The 23689-nt window shown below is 32.2% G+C and overlaps 1 protein-coding gene across 1 annotated transcript in view; it reads right to left on the bottom strand.

The window, feature by feature from the left end:
* The window catches only part of LOC113521877 (A disintegrin and metalloproteinase with thrombospondin motifs adt-1-like), a 63006-nt gene that overhangs the window by 17948 nt on the left and 21369 nt on the right, over positions 1 to 23689 (bottom strand). Inside the window, exons 2-3 of the mRNA XM_052899944.1 lie at positions 396 to 468; positions 37 to 299 (exon numbers count right to left, since the gene is read on the bottom strand). Coding sequence (XP_052755904.1) covers positions 37 to 299; positions 396 to 468 — 336 coding nt within the window. The remainder of the gene's footprint in view (positions 1 to 36; positions 300 to 395; positions 469 to 23689) is intronic.

Consider the following 23689-nt stretch of genomic DNA (forward strand, 5'->3'; position numbering starts at 1 on the left):
CTTCTTTATAATATTAGTATAGAGTAGGTATCTTACCACGTCTTCACATGCATATAATGCCGCATCATCACTTCTATAGTAACAGTGATCTAACTCTTCATCAGTGTGTAGGTCCAATACGAGGTCAGTACTGTTGGACCATCTTCTCATGAGTAGGAACTGGGGGTCTAGGAAGCTACTTCTGGGAGCCACTTTAACACCTAAATGATTCTTCAGAGAGACTAGTTCATTGTCGTCGTAGGATAATGAGCGTTTACGACGTTTGGGTTGCTTTAGATGCGCTATCTCGAATTGAGCTTCTGTAAAAGATAATGAAAACACAAATACAGGTACTTGAAGATGAAGACTCTTCTTAACAACATTCATGGTAATATGCAATGGATGAATTTACTAACCATTGTGATTGGCACCAAACAGAAATATTTTTTCTGACTCCGACAAATGATCTAATAGTTGTTTTGAATGTTCCTGTAACAAGGAAAAAAATGGATAAGGTTATGGAGATAAAAATTTTACGAATGATGTAATATTTCTTTAAAAAACCTGTACATAACTAACTTATGTGCTTATTTTTAATTTATCATGAATATAATTTATGAACTGTCAATTTTTGATTATCATATCCACCATTAACTGTCCGCTGCTGAACATAAGCCTCCCCCTTGAGGGTTTTTGCCAGTAGGTACCACAATTTACAGGCAAGTTGAAAACCGCAGTAAAGTTTTCTTTATTTTAAGAGGGACGCTGCTGCCCATTCCTTCACCATTAAATTCCCTTAGTTGCCTCTTACGACCACCCACGGGAAAAGAAGGGCTGGCCTATTCTATGCCGGAACCACACGTTCCGGCATAGAGTAGGCCAGCCAGCTATTTATGATCGTAATACCTAAATTAAAATTGTTGTTTCCATTACTATAAAGAATATATTAATTAACATAACCTCTTTTAATTTTAATACACATCAAGTTAAAGAAACCGAAACAATTAACATATTATTATAATTAGGTACAGACAGATTTGCTTATTTCCAAAATAAGAAGCAAATAAAAGAGGGCAATGTGTACTTATAATGCATTTAAAGCGATTAAAGAGTTTTGATTCAATTTTTTTTTATGATTATTACGAGAGAAAGTGATGTATTTCTTTCACATCATAGTCGCTTTTAACTGTCCACTGCTGGACATAAGCCTCCTTTTTGGGGGGTTTGCCAATAGTTGCTACGCTTGGTAGGCAGATTGGCAATCGCACCTTTAACCGCTTCTTACGATACCTATGGGAAAAGAAGAGATGGTCTGTTCTTTGTCGGGATTTCACGGCTATTATATATACGAAGTAGGTATAAAATAAAAATAATTACAATCTTTGACTGAGAGGTCCAATTTCTTAATTCTCTAAATCAAAGTATAAATTTTAAGGAAGCCAGGAAATCACTTGGACAGAATTGATTCTCATTAACCTTGACTTCGGCTAATTACTGTAGCCGCTATTGTTTTGGCCTGTCATTGGTTTTATGAGAAATAGCCTCGGCATATTTTTGACAATAGTATTTCGCACGGAGGTAACCAATCGACTATTGGTTAAATAAAGTGTTTGCTTTTTGTTAATTTAATATGTGTTTGAATGATTTATTAACTTGGAATTATTTGGGTGTAAATATTTATTTAAATTCTTGCGATATGTTAGAAATTTTGTGGATCGAATATCAGATATAGAGCTTTCTTATATATAGCTGAAAATTCTGAGTATAATTGGTTTCTGACGTGGAGCAACCGTGTTTGTTTTAGCTCAAAGCGAAGAAAGGAATCTCCGATGTCAAAGAAAATACTGAAATATGCAGATGTCGAAGTACGTAGATACTTGATCTCCGAGTATAATTGGTAACATTCTACAACATACCTCTGGCTATCCCTTCTGGGAATACAGTCGAAAGTCGAAAATGTGTTTCTATGGTATTCTTTGGAACTACCAAACTAATTTTAAAAACTGTTACACTTGTGAGAGAGCTATGTTTATGCAATCAACAATGATTGATACAATATTTGTTAGTACAAAAATACATTTTCTACTAGTTCCCGTGATAAAAAAATATTGATTCTGTCGAAAATTTGATGATCTTCTCGACATCGTAAATCCTTACATCAGGAATGGTAATATAAAGCAGTCATCTGAGCTTTTAGCACATTAGGAGTCATCCGATCTGCTTTCTTTAATACAAATTATTATTTTTCACTAATTTCCACGCCAGCGCGTCGGAAGACGAAAGTGTGTAATTGCGCATCTCAGTTTTGAATACAATGAAAGTGTTGCGATGCTTCTATTTTAGTATTACGTAAATTACAATTGCTGTAATTCGTAATTGTATTAGGTGGTTTGTAATTTAACTATATATTGATTAATCCAATAAATAAGTAGTTAAATTAGAAAGCACTTAAAATCTGATAATACAAACCATTTAAACGACGGAAAAAGACCAGAAGGATGATATAGTCGTAATCAAGTATGATCAGAAGTGGCATGCATGGATGAAAATTGATGAAGCATTAGAATTCAATGAAGCACTAGGTAGTGCTCTATTCTTTCTGCATACTCTGTAACGAATCTAGCATTATATAAAGGTAGATAAGGTCATTACTATATACTACGACCTAGACGTAGCTCAGACAAACCACTTTGCAGTGTCTTATTGACATTTCACCATTGTTCGCCTTGACAGTCAAACTATTCACGATTGGTCCCGGCCGACACGGATACCTTTGTACCTAAGTATTAGGTTACAAAGGAATCACAATTTATTGAACACGCATTGATTTGATATCTCACGTCAATGCGAACAAGGTTCTTTGTTCTAAAATTGACTGTCATTCAAAAGACTCAAAAATTAGGTATTAAGATTTAAAATTGCAATATTTTTGTAGATACCTACAGACAGGGGAAGAATTTAGAAGACATGATACGAATCGTTTGTTAAATTTATACACTTGTTGATTTTTGCCTATCTCGATGGAGTACCCTTTGTGTTTTTCTAGGATAAGATTTAATGCACCAAATTACATTCAAATCTAACCAATCATTTGTGCTTAGCAATCATTTGGGTTAGCATGTGTAAAAGTTTGCGTTTCAAATAGTACATTTTCTAACTGTCGAATGTTGTTATTTTTGAAATAATTGCTAAAATGAAGATGCTGTCAATTGGCATTTATTATTTTATATTAATATATTTAGAATTTTTCTCTGAAATAATTGAGTGATTAAAGAATTTGTTGCTAATTGATATTCTACATTAATTGCACTTTTATTGGTTACTTTAAATATTTAATGTCTAATTTTTTGGAAGATCAATATATATACCTATCTATATAGGTATCTGTCTATATTGTAAAGGAAGAAACAGCAAGGTCTATTAATTTCCTAACGGTACCAAATGTCAAGATGTCGGTTAGATTTATAGAGTAGATTGTTCCTACAATATTGGATAGTGTTACATTGTTATTTCAAAATTCAATACAAAATGGCAAAAGTATTATTTAAATAGAAATTTTTACTGAACTGAGTGTTAATTTCCGAACTTCTATGGCACTGGTTATTTGATTATTTGATTGAGGGCTAATATGGAATTTCTGGTAATAGTAATGGTTAATCTTAGAGTTTATATAGTAATGGCAGAGGAACTAAACAAAATAATTAGCATTATTTATTAATTGAAATAAATAAATAAATAATTTTAATAAAATAACGAGCTAAATAGAAATGTATAAAAGCATATTTTTCAATAGTTAGTTATTTTTAAACAAAGAAATCACTGGATACATATAGAATTATCAGGATAGTTTTGATAGAATGAACTCGAGTGAATTTTATTAGAATGAGGGTTTACACAAAAGTCGTTTGCATGAATACCACCATCCCACACGTGTTTCTGCCATTTTCGGTTTGATGCGATGTTATAGCAGTGAAAAAGGGAAATTACGGGGTTTGGAGGCAAAACATTTTATATTTCAAAAATGGGAACGCATGAGTGATACCACGAGTATCACAGCCTACGAGTATTTAGCCTATTAGTCATAGCCTTTTTGTGATCTCCAATGTGGTGGAGTATAGTTACTGGTTGCTATTTCCTATAAACTTAGTTGCTATTATAAGTCGCATAAAAAATAATTAGCAGCAAACGCATAACATCGTACTCCTCAGGAATAGCAACGTATGAGGAGTACCATAGGAAACGTAGTATATTTTTTAATGTCAATGGTACTGTTCATGTCTATAGGCTACTGTTACTACTTTTCATCAAGTAGAATATCAGCTTGTTTGCCATTATTTAGTTATTATGGAAAAAAAAAACAGTTTTATCTATGCAAGTATTTGAATGCGAGAAACTTTTGTTCTGCAATTTATGATGATCAGATAAAATGAGTTACACCCAGACAATAATTTTGTATGCGAATTCTTAACATTTTAATGAAATAATAATAGGCAATGTAGTAAGATATCATCTAAAGTATTTTTAGTCTGTGTTTGTTTGCGGAAATGCGGACAAATGTGTGAGTATTTGTATTTGTATCAGTGATCAGTAATTATTACCATTATTTATGTGTGAGAGCGCCATCTGGTGTCAAAAGCTTTAAGATCGATTATGCACGAAGGCCTCTGGCGTATATCATAGCCATATAAAATTTTACTTAGGTAAGATTATGTGAAATTATCAAATGAAGTAAATAATGTTAAAAAATAAATGATTTTTGATAATCATTAAATTCATCTCTACTGCTGATGCTATTTGCAATTACTTTATGGAATTGAAGACATCATTCGCAAGTTGAGATAATTTTAGATACATTATATGTTTTGCCTTAGGTATGTTTCTTTTCTCTCCGCAATTATAAAAGTACTACTGCACTGTCAAAATTCCAGTATGAATTATTATCATAAAAGTTATCAAGTTGTAAGTGTCACTCGAGGTGATGTAAGGTTTTTAACCATGCATAAAAGGGGGGAAAGGGATTGTTAGTAATGGAGACTGAGAATCCCATTGCTAGCAATATACCCAACCAGGTCGACCTCCTCGCGGTTCTCCCTGGAAACTATCATGGTTAATTCCTGATGAATTCATCATGATGGGCTAACTAACCTGTTTTCATTCTCATCTATCACCCTTCACTGGTGCTCCGCCAACGTATCCCGTTAGCGCAGGCGGGGTTACTATACCATTTTCACCCATCAAAAAAAAACCATGCAGAAAAATCTGTTGAGTAATTTAAAAGTTAGAAGTTATTGTAAAATAGAAAAACATACATCTATAAACTCTGAAAATATTACACTCCTTTTGGGCAATCGTGTTAAAAGAAAAGTTTTATCATCCCTTACAATTTGTTGTTACAATGGAGAAATCAACGCCTACAGAGCACCAGTATTGCCATTGTCAGGAACAATTAAAAACAACCTGTGTTCCGATGCGAAACGAAAAATGCAATCTTGATATGTACATACTGGTGTTGGGCTTGGAAACAAAGAGCGTACATACACGAACATAATTTGCTGGTAAAATCATAAATTCCGGGTATTATGCAAATAGCTTATTCTTGTCTGAGATAAAAAGGCAAGTTTTATTTTATGAGGTCGCAGCACGGTAGTCGTAAACATAGTAATTCAAGGCATACATAAATAAATTATCTAATGAGGTACTTAGAACTGCTGTGATAGAGTTTTGCATTAGAAACATGCAGACTCAGGCAGAATGATGAAAAGATATAAAGTCTATTGAATTTCGAAAGTTGAAAGTGTATCATTATACTAGTCCTCTCGTATGGCACTGGATGCTGGCCAGACTTGGTTAAACACGATGATGAAAATGCTGACGTATATAAGTAGCATAACGGGTCCTGAGAGTACATATAAGTCGTATTTTTGAGATAGTGCTGGCAAGTAACGTGGGAGATAAATTACAGATAAACTGATTAATCAACTATTACGTCGTCTAGAAGAAAAAGTAGGTATATCGCTGGATATCTCAAAATTAAACTTTTTAAGACATCCTTTAAACGCTAATAGGCTATTGATAGTCCAAGATATGGAAGCCAATCGAAAACCAAACAAAGTGGATACATTTCAATGGAAAGGCGAATTTTGGAAAAAGCCTAGACCAATAACGTCAGGAAGAAGAAGAAATAGATTCGAGGCGAAGTGATGAATGTTTCTGGAAGATAATGAATTTCGTGATTAATTATGGACAGATTACTATTCAGTAGTAGCAAGATATAGATAAGGGTACTACAGCATACACAAAACTGAATTAATTAATTAGTGGTAAAATCTAAATTAAAATAACTGTTTTATATAAATTAGTAGGTAAACAATTATCTGTACCATTAGAAAGCCTGTGTTGAGCATGTATATGGTAATACGAATTCTGTTTCCTACAAGATAGCTCCAGTCTAGTGTACGAATCAATGATCAATATTGTGCTTAAACAAACATATTTTGATAATAAATACATTTTTACTTTTTTTTTTTATTGCTAGAAGGATAAAATTATCATATAACGTGACTTCACGACTGTAGTAATTATTTCGTGATGTTAGCCGTGTAATATCTGTGGATATCTATGTTTCCTAATAAAGTTTGCTTGAAATAAATTTGCAAATACGTGCATTGTTATAATGTACGGTATAATTGATATTTGATTGAGATTGGTTTTACAATATGCAGAGAGAAGGGGAGAGGAGGAGAGGAGAGCAAAATGTATCTAGTTATATTAAGACGCTTTTGTGGTTGTGGATGGAAATTTAAAAAGCATCTCCATAGGTAATGGTAAAACCCCATTGCTACACAGTTTGTGTACTTTATACTACATCTATAGTATAAATATATCTTTGCCATATTACTCACTCAGCGTTTCTTTTAACCGCTATAGACACGATTCCCAGTATCATGTTTTTCCCACATCTCATACTATTAAATTTATTATTTTTGATTAAAGTATTTTAAATTTTAAAAATAAATATTTGATTATTATTATAGCAAATAAAAACTCTTTGATTTTTCAATCGACTTAAAAAAAGAACGTTCTCAATTTTAATTTTCTAATGTACAGTTACAGATTAGTCCCATAGAAATTTTATCAGAATCAGTTCAGTAGTTTAGTTCTTAAACAAAAATAACTGGTTTTGTCACAATTTAAATCTTTTTTTTTTGTGGAACACTATTTTAATTACCTATTTAGAATTCGCGTCTCTGGAAAAACAATATAAAATCATTCCGTAGTACAGTAAATTATAAAAACGGTCATAGATATCTTTTTATCTTCATTAAAGTTCACATCACGTAAACAAACCCGCAGCCATAGATACTGTGAACAGTTTCAAACTCCTCGCACTTGACCGATTTTGACTAAAATGTGTGAATTTGCCACGGTTTCAGACAATAGATGACATAAGTATAAAACTGAAAGATCTCAAGGTATTTCGTTGATGGGATATAGTCATAATATTGTATCACAATAGGTGCACTAATGACCTGACCAAATATTTAAACAATATCGCGACCTTCACCTGACCTAGGTACAAAAACAATTGATACACACCGTGCATAACCCACATAAGATATAGCTTATTTGATTTAGATATGATTTTGTTTGCTAATGGATTTATAATTTACGATTACAATAGACTAGTTATTTAAACAGTTTTTTTTTATAATTTTTTTTTCTTAAATGATAAAAATTTAATCGTGATAAAATTAAAAAAAAAAATGTTCCTATAATAGTGAGAAAGTGCGTAGAAGTAAGGTAGAGAAAGAGGAAACGAAAAAGAATATGCTTTATTATATACGCACATACATGGTCGTGTAGTCCCGGCATAGAACAGTCCACCCCTTTCTATTTCGTGGTGTCGTAAGAGACGACTTAGGGAGGGTAAGGGATGGGCAGCAGCATCCCTCTTAAAACACCTTTAAAGCCTGAATGTGATTGCCAATCTACCTGCCAAGCGTAGCAACTACTGGTAAAACCCTCCAAGAGAACTTATGTTCAGCATTGGACAGTTAGAGGCTGATATAACGATGATGATGGTACACATATATGTGAATATTAAAATAACATGATTATAATTATTTGACACGGATTTATTAATGAAAATATTAAAAAAATAATCAAAATAAAAATCATAAGAAATCTTTAAATAATTTAATCAGAAAAGTTATGTTTTCATACTTAATAATTATGCTCTTTGTATTATGCATGTATGATACAGTCATGTAAGAACAGCTGCTTTGGTGGTAGAAATATTTTTTTTATGTTAATTAGAATGGCGAACAAGCTGACGGCCCACCTGATGGAAAGTGGTAACCGTCGCCTATAGACATGAGCAGTACCATGAACATAACAGAGTATATACTCTTTTGTCAATGATACCCCAATGCCTTGTCGTTTCTGAGGACTTGGGTATTATTTCTCTATACCCTGTAAATTACCATGCAAACGAATCTTGCACAGTCTTTCTGGTACCGAAAGCTTGCAAAATAATGACACACTGATCTAACTAGTTACAAATTTGAATCATAATACCTATCATATTGATTGCATGTCACAAATATTGAATGTGGATCAACAATTGTTCTAATACCGGTCGATGTGTTCTCCACAATACAACACTGAATCACTAGTACTAATTTCACAATGCTTACAAGTTTAGTATTGGGTAATATAACACGGGGAATCAATTCGCCGTCGGCTGTTTGAGGCTGCATAATATAATCCTAAATTGACTTTATACCTTACTAACAAATACTCGCCATACAATTTTTTGTTTTGCAGTTACATTCAGTTGATTAAATAAATGACCAAATTTTTCGAACTGGCGATGTGACTTTGTAAAAAATAATTGAGAATTTCTTTTATAATTGATTAGGAAAGAAAGACAGAAAGAAACAAAGACAGGAAGAAAGAAAGACAGAAAGTAAGAAATTTTGTTATTCAAGTAAACATAGATTTAAGTATTTTTTAATTTTTTTCTCAAGAAGCAACAATTTTAGTCAAGAAGAACGGGCAAGAAATTCAGCTTTGCTCAAAAAGTTTAACTATATATGTAAATAATGAATTTGTGTGAATACAAACAACTAAGTAGCATCAGATCATACAATTTAAAATATATAGTAGGTATATAATTAAAACAAATCTAAATAAATCGGTTGCAATGACCAGCAGAAGAAGGTATTACTACCCTCTCAGTTTCTTATAGTCTATGATCTACTAAATTATGTAACTACGAGTAGGATTGTTTATGATTCAATTTTTCTTCTGTTCGATTCTTGATGAAGCTTGCGTATCTCTCCAATAATATTTCAGTTATTCAGTAAATTATATTACAAGATATAAATCAGAAAGTGAATTCAGTAATTTTCAGTTTTATTTACCAAATTATTAAAGCACGTGTGCACACGTTCAAACAGTATTTGCGTGCACAAAAATATCAATAAATATAAAAATTAAACATAAAAAATATGAATGGAATTGTTGGCCATTTGTATAGGAGAGTAGGTGTGAATATATTTACAGATAATTATATAATTTAATTTTTGCTTTCGTGTACTTGTTTCTTAAAAAAAATTGTTCATATTTCAGTCCTTCATGACAAGAGTCTCAGCTCTAACCTGAATACTGTCCATTAACATATTAACTAAGCTTTTGACCATGATGTGTAAAGACTGCTATTATCTAAAATTGCTAGGTTATTTTTTTTTCATGTAAAATACAGGGTCAGTGTGATAAAATGGTATTGTATTGCTTACGTGTAGATAATTGTGCTGTCATTACGTACATCGGCTGCGCGTGCGCACAAAAACGATGCTTTGTGTTGCATCTTCGATCGTTAAGCTTTGTTCACGTCACTGCAATTCTTTTTTTAAATTTATGGCATATAGAATGTAATATGGTATTATGGAGGAGGAAGCTCTTAAATGAAAAGAGAGAGAGAGAGAGAAGGTTATTATCTGTTTTAGATGTCTAATACATAAAACAAACCGACAGTCATATAGACATGATTAAATTATGAAGGGTTCATTTTGGTTTTTTTAGCTGTGTAACGCTAAGAGCTATATTCTCTGAAGCGTGAGTAAATAATTATGGTATTGTTTCATTATCAAATTAATAATCATTAGCTTCTTTTTTTCCATTATTTCGAGTCTACTTATCCATTTACCTACACCACAGCATTCTTATTTTATGCAAAATATTCACACAGTTTACTAATCTCTTTTTTGTTTCCCCCCTCAATTTGCAATTGATAAACTGTTTAATTAGTTATATAATTAATGAAAAAAGCAACAGCTGAGGTTCTTTCCCGTTCTAATTGCATAAAGTTGCGTTCTGAATGAGAGGTAATTAAAAAAATTACTATTCAAAAATGTTTAAATGTAAGTTTGGTTGAATAAAAACATCTCTTTCTCTTTCATTATATATTTACAATTTAGCCGATTTTTTTCTTCCATATATATTCCATTAAGCAATTTACGTAGAACAACCTGAAAACTCAGGACAGAAAATTTTGGAGTCGCAAAAGTAACATAGAGAATGAGTTAAGAAGAATAAGGAGCCTGCTTACTTTCTGAATTTTGAGTATATATGCAACTTAAATAAATGAGAAGTTAATTCAATATCAGATAACAAAGGTACAGGTTGTACCTAATACGTGAATCTCAGTCCCACTAGATGAATTCCTATAATAATATAGCGTTGCAGGCATCTTTAGGTTGCGGTAATAATTTACTGTTAGGTGAGCCGCACTCTTGTTTGCCATATTCGATATAGAAAATAAATAGAATAGATAAGAAAATATTATGAGAAGATATTGTAATTAAATATATTGGTAATATTTTTTTTTATACAACTTAGAATGGTAAACAAGCTGACAGTCCACCTGATGGAAAATGGTAACCGTCGCCTATAGACATGAGCAGTACCATGGACAAAACAGAGTATACTGTTTCGCCCATGATACCCCCCCCCATGCGTTGCTATTCCTATTCAAATATACATACATAGATTACATACTAAACCCATTAATATTAACTTATAGTTAACATGTAATGAAATTAGGTAAACTAACTACATTTTAAATTAACAGATTTATTTTATCTTAATGCACAGAAGCGAATTTATCGAGATACAGCTATTTAACTAATCCTTACTAATATTTGAAATATGAAAGTGAGTTTGTTTGTTTGTTATTTTATAGTGCTTTAACGTTGTTAATAACAATTTTGTAATAACGTGCTCGGCCTGTTCGAGCAGGCGTTTCTTTTTTTATTATTGTTCTACCGTCCACTGTTGTGTTTCTAGTACTGTGCCATCTTGTTTTTACTTGGACAGTTGCAACGCCAGCTAGAACATTACTGTTTTTATTTATATTAAATTAAACTCACTTATCAAATATTATCAGAGTTTATTCTAAAATAAATTCCATTGTGTCCACGACGAGACAAACGTCTTAATCAATTATTATGAAATTTGATATACACGCATTTTATGAGATGGAGAAGGTTAGAGACTACTTTTTAACCCAATCAGTAGGTATACACATCTATGTATCGTGGACAAAATTGCGGATAAAAGCTAAATTATAACATCCTACAAATATACACTATGTATGTATGTGTGGTATATTACAATTTTTAATTCTAAGAGAGGCCAAGTTTAATGCACCAAGTTAGACACGAGAATGTAGGTCAAGCTGTTGCTCACTAAATATTAGATACTAGTTTATGTTCTAAACCACTAAAATTTCAAGTTACGCCTTCCATAAGCTTAATTTGTGAAGTAGAACAAGTTAATCTAGTTATGTAGTATAAATGGCAATGCATTTTCAATAATAGAGTAAAAGGTACTTAAACAGTGCGAATGTGAAAAGAAAAGAGATAATTCTAAATCAATTTATTAAGTTTAGATAGTGTATAAGGAAAGATGCTTTTTTTATACAACTTAGAATGGCAAACAAGCTGACGGCCCACCTGATGGAAAGTGGTAATCGTCGCCTATAGACATGAGCAGTACTATGGACATAACAGAGTATACTGTTTAGCCTATGATACCCCCCATGCGTTGCTATTCCTGAGGACTCAGTTGTTATTCCTCTGTACCCTGTAAATTCACGCAATATCCCACCCTTCAAATCGAAACACAACTGCTTCACGGTAGAAACACAAATGAGGTACCCAAGCAAACGACTTTTGTACAAAGTCTCCCTCTTTTTGTGTGACTGTTTTAAAATTTACGAAGAGGTCTCTATTATGTTTGTCGACAAAATATCAGCAAAGTACACATTGTTTTAAAATCAGGCGACAAAAACGCGGGATACATGTAGTAGATAGATAAAATTTAAAAATTCACTTAACGCAAGGAAATATCGTCACAATCATTAAGAAAGTATTTTAATTGTGTGTATAATTATATAGGTGAAGGTGAAGAGAGCGGAACTGCCGTGTGGGTATGCTAATGCGGTGATAGTGATCGTATAATTGTTATGAATATTTGTAAGATATTTAATCATCATTATTTTTAATAAAATGTTTTAAATAATAGAACTCTTTCAAATGGCTAGTTGAATTTTTTTTTATTTTTTTTTAAATTATTTCTATACCGAATTGTATAGCGTATCGTATTATCTTTTAGTTTTCATTACATAAACAATTGAACAATTTTCAATATATCTGTTTGATTATTTGAAAAAATGCTTTGAAACAGAATTACTCGTAAATTTAATCGTTTTTCCTAATCTATTACTAAAAATTTTGATTATAATGTCAAGAAAAGTATTTTAATATTTTAAAAACAAAATATAGTATGGTAAGTGTAAAATAAACATTTTAGTTCGCTACCAGAGTATTTTTTAAATAATCAATCAGAAATATCGAAGAAATTCAGTTGTTTTTGAAAATTGATAAATATGTCCTATATAATTTAATTAAAAGGCAAAATGTATTCGTTGTGTTTGTACGTTTATATCGTAATATCACAGTACTTATGGGAATAGTTTAGACAGGTAATATTGCATTAATCTACAGTATGTGACATGTTCCCATGACTTATTTGTCGTAGTTTTTATTATAGTTATTCATACGTATAATGTCAGTGCAATTAAATTTAATGGATATGTACAATTCTTTATATTGTTTTTGCACAAAGATATGACGAGATTTTATTTTATGTTATTTCCCAATAATTATAAAATAATTTCTTAATATGCATAGTAATATACGGTAGACATTTTTTCTTGTTGTTATAATTAAATTGTTTCAATTGTAATTGTTATAATTAAAAAAAAAATACTTGTCGTAGTAAAATACCTGTTTACTATTGTTTTAACCCACAACTTTTTACAACGAGACCCTATACTAAAATGTCAGTATTAAATTATGATATTTCCAATTTTAAAACTTGTACCTAATCATCATTATTGACACGTAATTGTAATTAATTTAAAACGTTATTTTTATTTTATATTTCTATTCTATTATTATTATTTATTTTTGGAAAATTAAAAATCATAATGGAAATATTGACTTGCCATTATATGACGGAAAGTGTTACGTTGATTAATAAAGAAATATGAATATTTATTAATTTTAATCACTTTAATACACGTTCTCGGAGGGAAAGGGATTGTTAGCAATGGAGTTTGCCAGCCCCATTGCTTGCCCTATTAGGTCGACCTCCACATGGTTCCCCCTGGAAACCATCGTGAACAATTCTTGTTGAATTCGTCACGATGGGCTAACTGACCTACTTCATCCTCATCTATCATTCTTCACTGGTGCCCCGTCGGTGTATACCGAGAGCGCGGGTGGGGATACCATTCCATTATTACCCATTAAAAAAATACACGTTCTCACATTTTTTGCTTTGAAAATTTCCATTTTCAAGTCGGTTAAAAGTAAGATGAATATATTAAAATCTATTTAATCTTGACCTTACTAAATATGAAGAGGAAAAACACAATTTGATATATTCTAGTTTTTATGAGTATACGTACAAAAAAGTAATCAATGTACCTACACTATTACCTCCGGAACAGACTTATCTCAGATCTAAGTTAGATTCAGACGACCTTCCTTAAAAGCAAATACATAACAACTACCATAATAACTTTAAGTATAATCTATAATAACTTAGATCTAACTTAATCTATCCTCGCTCCAAATACATACAACCTGTGTTCAATTAGGTACAATACCTATCTATCAGTGAAAGAATAAAATTCGCACGCATCGTAAAAAGTAGCGCGCGTGTAGACAGCTTAATTTGTATAGAATGTTAATTGATTTGGGTGTGAGACAGTTGCTCAAGAGCTTTGTCTATGATATTATTGATCAATGGCTTACTGTGAGCGTTTGTTTAATGGCGCAGCCGATACGTATCTATGATTATTGATTAAGTTCAATACTCAGGTAGCAATTATTGGTCATATTGACTTCAAAAAATTTTAAAATGATTTAAAACTGACGTCTTGTTTGAGTCGCAGACGTCACATTGCTACTTGGGTAAATGTAATCCTATTATTTTACTTCTACCACAGATAATATAATACTGTTTCTTTTTAAATAATATTACAACGAAAGCATAAAATCATAGATCAATCAATCAACGATACATAAGATTACATCTGTGACCACTTTTATAATAATTACTAGCGATTCGCCCCGGCTTGGAAAGGATTTGTTGAACACTAGCGGCCCGTCCCGGCTTCGCACGGGTGGACATTTTTACAACATTTTACATTTTTATGTGATTCTACTTAATTAAATTTACTAAGTTTTTTATATACAGTTTCAATATTTATTTGAATAAGGATTTAAACATTTTTTAAATCGGCAAAGTAGTTTTTGAGTTTTTCATTACAAACCTACATACACACAAAAGTACAAATCTTTCCTCTTTATAATATTAGTGTAGATAAAATAAAGCCCATGTGACTCGCCGATATTGTAGCTTTCTATAATTTAAAAACTTTTAAAATCGGTTGAATTTTTTATGAACTTATTGATTACGAACAAAAAGTCGAATCTTTCATATTATTTTAGAATTTATTAAAACCCATCAACTAAAGTATTTGAACAAACTTAATCTCGTACGTTTCTGTGAGATACTTGGAGCTGTATTGTTCTCACTGTCGCACAATATGTACCTACTTAGTTATAATTAGTCAATTCAGAGCGATACTCCACAACTGTTACTGAGATACGACAAAGATTATATCAATTGCACAATGCTAATTAGACGGTTTACTAAGAGATAATAAATTATATATATATATATATATATATATATATATGCAACTTAGAATTATTGTTATTTATTACCAATCCCTTCCTCTCGGGGGTATCGCGGTTTGTCATACCGGCTCATCTTTCAATTAGTTTAATCCCTGTACAATAAAAACATTATGTCTCACGAGTTCTATTTTTTATGCCCTAGAATGGCAAACAAGCTGATGGTCCACCTGATGGAAAGTGGTAAGCGTCGCCTATAGATATAAGCAATACCAATGACATAACAGAGTATACCGTTTCGCCCATGATACTCCTCATGCGTTGTTATTCCTGAATGATAAGGTGAGATTCCTCTGTACCCAGTAAATTCACGGCCAGATACCTCCACGGTTGTTATAACTTATGATAGGTATGTACCTCAATAGATATTTATAGTAAGCGAATTGTGCATCAGAATGCTGTTGCAGAGAAATCAGACCAGTTCTAGAGAAAAGCTATTTGCATATAATTATTAATGATTATTACAAGCACACAGTTAAGTTAAGGCATTAAACTTACAAAGTAACAATGTAAAGTAATAAAATTGGAGAGTTGAACCTCTTAACCCTAACTGAAAAAGTGGGATCTGCAGATACGACAGTGTAGCATAGATAAAGGTCTGTGTCATTATAGTTTCTAAATGGATAGACCGATTTCAATGAGTTTTTATGTTGTTTTTGTATTAGTCGTTAACTGTCCACTGCTGAACACAGCCTATACTATTCTTCAACCGACTTCAAAAAGAAGAGTGTTCGCAATTCGGTTGTATTTTTTATGTTTGTTACTTTATAAGTTACGTCAGTTGTAAATCGATTTAGAATATTCCTTTTTATCTGTAAAGTATACTTTTTTCTATACAACTTAGAATGGCAAACAAGCTGACAGTCCACCTGATGGAAAGTGATAACCGTCGCCTATAGACATGAACAGTACCATTGACATAACAGAGTATACTGTTTCGCCCATGATACCCCCCATGCGTTGCCATTTCTGAGGACTCAGGTGTTATTCCTCTGTACCCTGTAAATTCACGCCATATCCCACCCTTCAAACCGAAACACAGCTATGCAATCACAACCGCTTCACGGTTGAAACACGAATGGGACAGAGGTACCCAAGCAATCGACTTTTATACAAAGTCTCCCTCTGGTTGGTTCATAGAATTTTATAAATTTTATCAAAATTAGTTCAGTAATTTTGTTTTTAAATCAAAATTACTAGTTTTGTCACAATTGGTCATATAACGCTAAACGTATTTTCGTGAGTAAAGAGAGATGGAAAGGAGTGATGACAAATCATCAGGATGTCATCAAATACCACTGAGAGACTAAAACATAACACACCAATGTAAAAAAGGATAAGCCCGAAATAAGGTCTTGTACAATTACACCCAGCCTGTGGTAATAATAAGCAAATATCTTTCACACTCACACTCATGTACGAAAGTGAGTTGTGAATCGTATCGTGATTATGCAGAAGAAAAATGAAAGCAGGGTAAATACTGTAAAGATAAAAGCTCTGAGACGTATGTGTGGTATTACATTAATAGTAAAAGATAGAGTGAGAAATAGTGTAATTAGAGGTAAAGTGTGTGATGAAAGACGAAGTGGTGACAAAAATCAAAAAAGGAACGTTGCATTGGTTTGGCCATTTGGAGAGGATGGCTGGAAGAAGAATAACGAAAGAGATTTATAGAGATATCAGTAGGCGTTGACCTAGAAGGACGTATGTCGACTAATTAGGCGACGTGCTGGAGAAGGGCTAAGTTAAAAGTAACTGCAATCAGTGAGCTCGTATGAATGGATTGATGAATGTGGGAGAAGCGATTAAGGTTTATTTGAATCGGAACATTTGGCGTCCCATTGTTTGTGCCTACTCCAATGGGAGACGGGCATTTTTTTTATTGAGTGGTAATAGAATGGTAACCCTGTCTGCGCTATCAGTATACGCTGGCAGGGCACCAGTGAGCGTTGATAAATGAGGATGAAACAGGTCAGTTGGCCCATAGCGACGATTTTATACAGAGTTAACCAAGATGGTTTCCAGGGGGAACCGTGTCGAGGTCGACCTGATAATGTGTATTGTTAGCAATGAGGCTGTTCGATCCCTATCTTTAACAATCACTTTCCCCCCGAGAGACAGGCATTCCATTACATTTGTGTATGTATGTGTCTTTAACTTTTAGGGAAATACCCGTGGCCAGATGTGAAACGTTAATGGACTGTTATGGTGAAACAAGTTTGTCTTCCATTTAATCGTTTAGTAATAAGCTTTACCCAGCAACCGATTGAAACAAGTTCCCGCTAGCGCGGACCTCATGAATACTAACAATGTTGTGTGTCCGTTCCGCTAGCAGTTGCAACAGTTCCATCACAAAGGGAATTTTATAGTTTACACCTTTCACTGATCTATTATATTGTTGATAACATTATAACAATCATAATATGTTAGTGAAAGTGACATAATAATATTATTTACGTTAATAATAATTCTTTATTAATATTTTTTTATATTTATGGTTAGATAACCCGGTGAACTTTGTATCACACCTACAATGCTATTTACTAAACGTAATTCTTAGAGCATTTATGACTTTTTTTCTCTTAAACCATCCCTGTATTAAGGTGAACAAAAAAAAATTGAAATTGGTCAAGCTATTTTTGAGTTTTAGCGAAACTAACGAGAAGCAAATTGATATATTTTCAACCAATCGTCATGAAATTTAAAAATGCACATGGTACGAAGAAGGATACATTTCATATGTAATATGCTACAATATGTACTATAAAACGTAATTCCAAAGCTTCGCATTCTAAATAAGATATTTGATAGTAAACCAGGCTAACAATAAAATCAAACCAATTAACATCTTCTTTATTATGTTTTACGATAAACAATGAAGTGTCTGGACTACTGAGATTATACTGGTTACAATGGCCAATTGCATAACAAGGTTCTGACTTCAGTTCTCAGCCGAGCCTTTTAAGGAAATTATTTTTTTTCAAATTGTCTCGGATCTAGATATTTTAGCCTCATATCGAAAAGTTTCTTGTCTTGTTTTTGGATTGGTTCTGATTGACTGCTATAGAATAGCAGCGCCTCTAGATTATCGTTATCCGATTTATATAATACTAGCTTTTACCAGCGATTTCCTCTGCGTGACCAAGATATGTTTACAAAAAGTAGCCTATATCTTTCTCCATTCCTTATAGTACGTGTATACTAAATTTTATAATGATTGGTTAAATCGTTAAGGTAACAAACAAACAAATTCAGTTTCAGTTTTATAATATTAATAAGGATTATATAAGTATCATAAAATCATACTAATCACCTAATCTTCAAGATAGGATTTCCTGGGTTATAAGAAACTAGGCAACATCTGTGCCGTATGAACGTACATCTGTGGGCACAACCCAAAAACAACCAGACTCGAGCATTGCCTCGGGAAAGGAAAAGTTTGTTTTGTAAATCAGCCCGAAAGGGATTATATCCACGACATTATTTACACAAAGGAATCTACCACTGCACTACTTAATTATAATTTTATTATAATATATGTAAGTTGATGTAAAGACGGAAACATAATATTAAACTGCCAAGCAGGTAGCTTGACGTGAATTTGGGTGACCGCGAATCAGAAGGCCATGTCCATGTCATATTTTTAACAAAGATTGATGGTACACATTTTGTATCACATTCCAATTTAATTTAGTGCAGTTTTTATTATATCCTGGATATTTTTTGCTATAAGTAAGTTTATCTGAGAACTATTTATACGACAATTTATCAGAGAACTTTGCAGAAAATTTGCTGCTTGGATATCTTTGTTCCACTTATGTTTCTGCCGCTTAAATTGCATGCTTCGTGTTTAGGTTTTTTTTATGAGATGAAAGTAGCATGGTACCCCAGTGGTAGGTACTCCACCTTTGCTACCGATATACTCTAGCGAGGGCCATCAGTCTATTTGATATTTTAAAATTTCCAAAAATAACACCCAAAACCCAATGACAGCATTAGTCTCTTGATCTTAATAATATTCATCGACTTGCATACTTTCATGCAATTTCAAAAATGAAGACGTTCTGAAATCGTCTGTATGGTTTTGGTGTGTATGTTAACTTCACGACATTTTCATCAATCTTATTTATTCCATTTATTTTTATTTCCATGTAATTATTTTTGCTTTGTTTATTTTGTATTAATTTTATATTTATTTTCAATTAATAAAAAGGAAGTTCTAAATTTGGGTGTGTTTTTTTATGTTTGTTATCTCTTAACTTCTTTTTTATCTAAAAGGATATATTTACAGATTGATGCCGTAGAAATTTTATCAAAATTGGTTTAGAAGTTTAGTTTTTAGATAAAAATAACTGTTTTTTTTTTCACAATATTATTAATAAAATGAAATCGTATTATTTATGTATTTGTTGTGTTTAGAAAGTAGTATAGTAAACCTATTATTGTAAATATAGTGTTGGCCAATACGCAAGGTCTAATATTCATATGGTTTTATTACGGTAATAATTGTCAAGAATCATAATTAAAAATTTACCAAGAGCGTATAGAGACCTACATGATAGGGTTCCGTTAGGGTCCTACTAATATTATATAATGTGAAAATTATTAATTATTTTCAGAGTTTGAATAAAATTTATTGAAAAATGTAGAATACATTGGTGTATTGATTTAAGATATTTTTCGATTTTATTCATAAGAAACTTTTAATCTCATAATCTACTAACGAGTAATCTAAAAGAACTGTATTCCTTTTAACTTCTGGAATAGATAGAGAAATGCTGTTCTTTATTTGCAAATAGAAGAATATTATATATATATATATATATATATATATATATATATATATATATATATATATATATATATATATATATTAAGATTGAATAGCAAAAGTAGATATAATTTTGTATAATTCATATTATATAATGTAATTCTGTTCTCTATAAAGATTAGATATACTAAATATAATATAATTGTTATATTATATAAAAAACGATTTCACCGTCTCGTAAAGTTATAAAAATCCAATATTTTATTGAATATTGAAATAAGGCAGAGTTAAAATATTAAATGTTATGGAACCCTAAGTACTTAATCGTGAAATAATAGAGCATTTTGTTAGTTACGCCATAACTTAAGCAATTTCATATTCGTGAGTCAAGCGGAGTGGAATGATGAAAAACAGTTTGAAGGGTAATCAGAATAAAATCAACGCAACGTACAATATTATTATATGAAATAATAATAAATATGCTCACCTATTAATGTCCTATTGGGCAAGTTTCTTTTACAAGGGCATACATTTATTACACCGTGTCCACAAGTGACATGATATTTTTTAGTTATTTTTTTTAATTATATTTATATATACATAAAGTATGGACATATTGAATGTTATGTTCACTATAATAGGAGGAAGGGATTGTTAGGAATGAGGATATAACAGCTCCATTGCTAGCAATATACCCTATGAGGTTGAGCTCCACGCAGTTTTTTCTTGTAAAGCATCTTGGCTAATTCTTGTGGATTTCGTTACGATGTGCTGAAAGACCTGTTTTCATCCTCACGTATCATCTCTCACTGGTGCCCCGCCAGCGTATAGTGCAGGCGGGGTTGCCATTTGCATTCATTAAAAATAAAACTACCCATACCAGGGAACAGAATGGTGAGCATATGGCGCCGTCTCTTGTACTTATTAGCTTTATGAAAGATGTCATGTCGTGATTATGGTAATTACATAAGTAATTATTGCGTATTAAATAATTAGACACAATCTTGGATGGTAATACGAAACGTGTGCTTAATATTTCTAAACTTCATTTGTCGAGTGACAGTTGGATTGACAACTTGACACATTATACTGGCCTTGAAAATTAATTGATAGGCATGTTTTTAATAAGATATGGAACATGCATGAATAAACGGGGACCGACAGACATATGCAATTGTCGCAGTAAATATAATAGTTTTCCGATTTCCTGGTCCGGGATCCATATAAATAACATCAATGCAGCAACTCTTGTTGTTTTGTATTATAATAAGTGCTTTTTTTATATTACGAAGGTGGTATACAAGCATACAGCCCATCTGATGGTAAACGGTCACTGTAGTCAATGGACGCCTGCAACACCGGGGGAGTCACGTGCACGTCGCTTTCCCTGAAGAATCTTTAATATACACTGTAGTCTCTAGGGAAATTGTTTGTTTGTTTTCCTAATTATATTTTTAAAATGTATGAAATGTCAAAATTGCAATTAATGTTTTATAGTATTATATTGTCTGTGGCACGAAGATCTTTTTTTTTTTTTATTTTATACAACTTAGAATGGCAAATAAGCTGACGGTCCACCTGATGGAAAGTGGTAACCGTCGCCTATAGACATGAGCAGTACCATGGACATAACAGAGTATATTGTTTCGCCCGTGACACATGCGTATTGCAATATATTTTGCGATGCCTTTGGTACTGTTCGATTTTGATTCAGGCAGATTGCTTTACCGTAAATTTGAATTGCTCAGAGAATTACAGTATAAGTCAATTCAAGTCGCAGCGTGAGTTCTCCTTGATACGAGAATCATGAATTTTATTCAGTCACGAACTCAACTAGTAACGTAACAACATTATTATATTATAGTTGCAGGTGTTGTGTACTATCCGCAACAAAAGTAGCCTAGAATCTGTATAATTCGATTTAGGCAAGAGTGGTTTTTTTTGATGCGTGAAAATGGTATGGTAACCCCGCCTGCGCTAACGGGATACGCTGGCGGAGCACCAGTGAAGGGTGATAGATGAGAATGAAAACAGGCCAGTTAGCCCATCATGATGAATCCATCAGGAATTAACCATGATAGTTTCCATGGAGAACCGCGAGGAGGTCGACCTGGTTGGGTATATTGCTAGCAATGGGATTCTCAGTCTCCATTATTAACAATCCCTTTTCCTCCAAGAGTGGTAGTTATCTCAGATAGTAATCAGTGATGCGAATCAAATTTTAAGTGTGTAAACCTTTCTATCTATCGACTTAACCACGTGGTTCCGGCATAGAATGGGCCATCCCTTTTCCCTTCGGTGTCGTAAAAGGTGATTAAGGGAATTTAATAGTCCAGAGACTGGCAGCAGTGTCCATCTTAAAACATCACATCACCAAGGCTTAACTGTGGTTGCTAATCCGCCTGCCAAGCGTAGCTACTGGTAAAACCCCCCAATAGAGGGAGGCCTTTGTACAGAAGTTAATAGTTAACGGCTGGTATTATGATGATGATGAAATCTTTCTACCTATAGTAGTCTTACAATAATTACTTAAATTTATTAAAATATAACATGTTTTGGTAAGATTTTTTTAAATTTTATTGCAATTGTCAATAATTTTAATAAGATTATAATTTTATTAAGAAAAAGTTTAGGTTAATTTGTTATAAATTACTGTATTTATTTTAAACTTATACAAGTTTTGTATAAGGTTGAGTCAGGGTTCGATTCGTGATCGGGACTATTTATTTTTTTTCTATAATTTCTCAATCTGTTTCGGGTCTGAGTGTTCTGGAATGTATGTATATATGTATCGTATGTTTATTATTTGGTTTCTCATGGAACCCTGAAAAGTATAATGATACTATGAGTCTGTAGAAATTTCTGTAATCCGAATTGGGTGGTACATTTATGAAAAAACTACTACACATAAATGCTTATAATACTTCAAGTATACTTAATACTTGAATGAAAATTATTTTTATTTTATTTTCAATTGATCATATAAATACATAAAATGTGCATAATGCTAAGCTTTGTCTGCTGACGGTACCTGGGTGTCATTCAGTATATTGTTATGCAAAATGGGTCTGCGCGTTTTCGAGTATGTGTCCAGGTACATTTGAACTTTTAGTTGTGTACCTACTGTCAATGTTACAATTTAACATGTCACTAATAAAATACTAAATTTTATTATATAAAATTGTACTTAGAAATAATTCGTTTCTTCAAAGATTAATAGTAAAGAAAATCAAGCAGATATAAAAAAATTAATAAAAGCTTTATCGAAATATAAAAACACATAATAACATTTACTTATACTTTTATTCCAGTCCTTAACTGTCCGTTGCTAAATATAATGAGCCGTCTCCATAAAGGGAGTTTTGCTTGTAATTGCCACGCTTGGCAAGCGGGTTGGCAACCACAGTATGACTTTTCCAGATATTTTAAGAGGGACGTAACCCGCTTCCCCCCTCCACCATAACCATTTACTTATATGTATAATATTTTTTATATATGTATTACAATTTTTCAGTCAATAATAATCAACTGAAAAAACCCTTATTTGATCGTATTTGAAGTTAATGATATCCATGTAGGTACAATGCTGGTATGATGATGTAAT

Source organism: Galleria mellonella, unplaced genomic scaffold (genome assembly GCF_026898425.1).
Source record: "Galleria mellonella isolate WM207_F2 unplaced genomic scaffold, CSIRO_AGI_GalMel_v1 utg63, whole genome shotgun sequence".
NCBI classification, from domain to species: domain Eukaryota; kingdom Metazoa; phylum Arthropoda; class Insecta; order Lepidoptera; family Pyralidae; genus Galleria; species Galleria mellonella.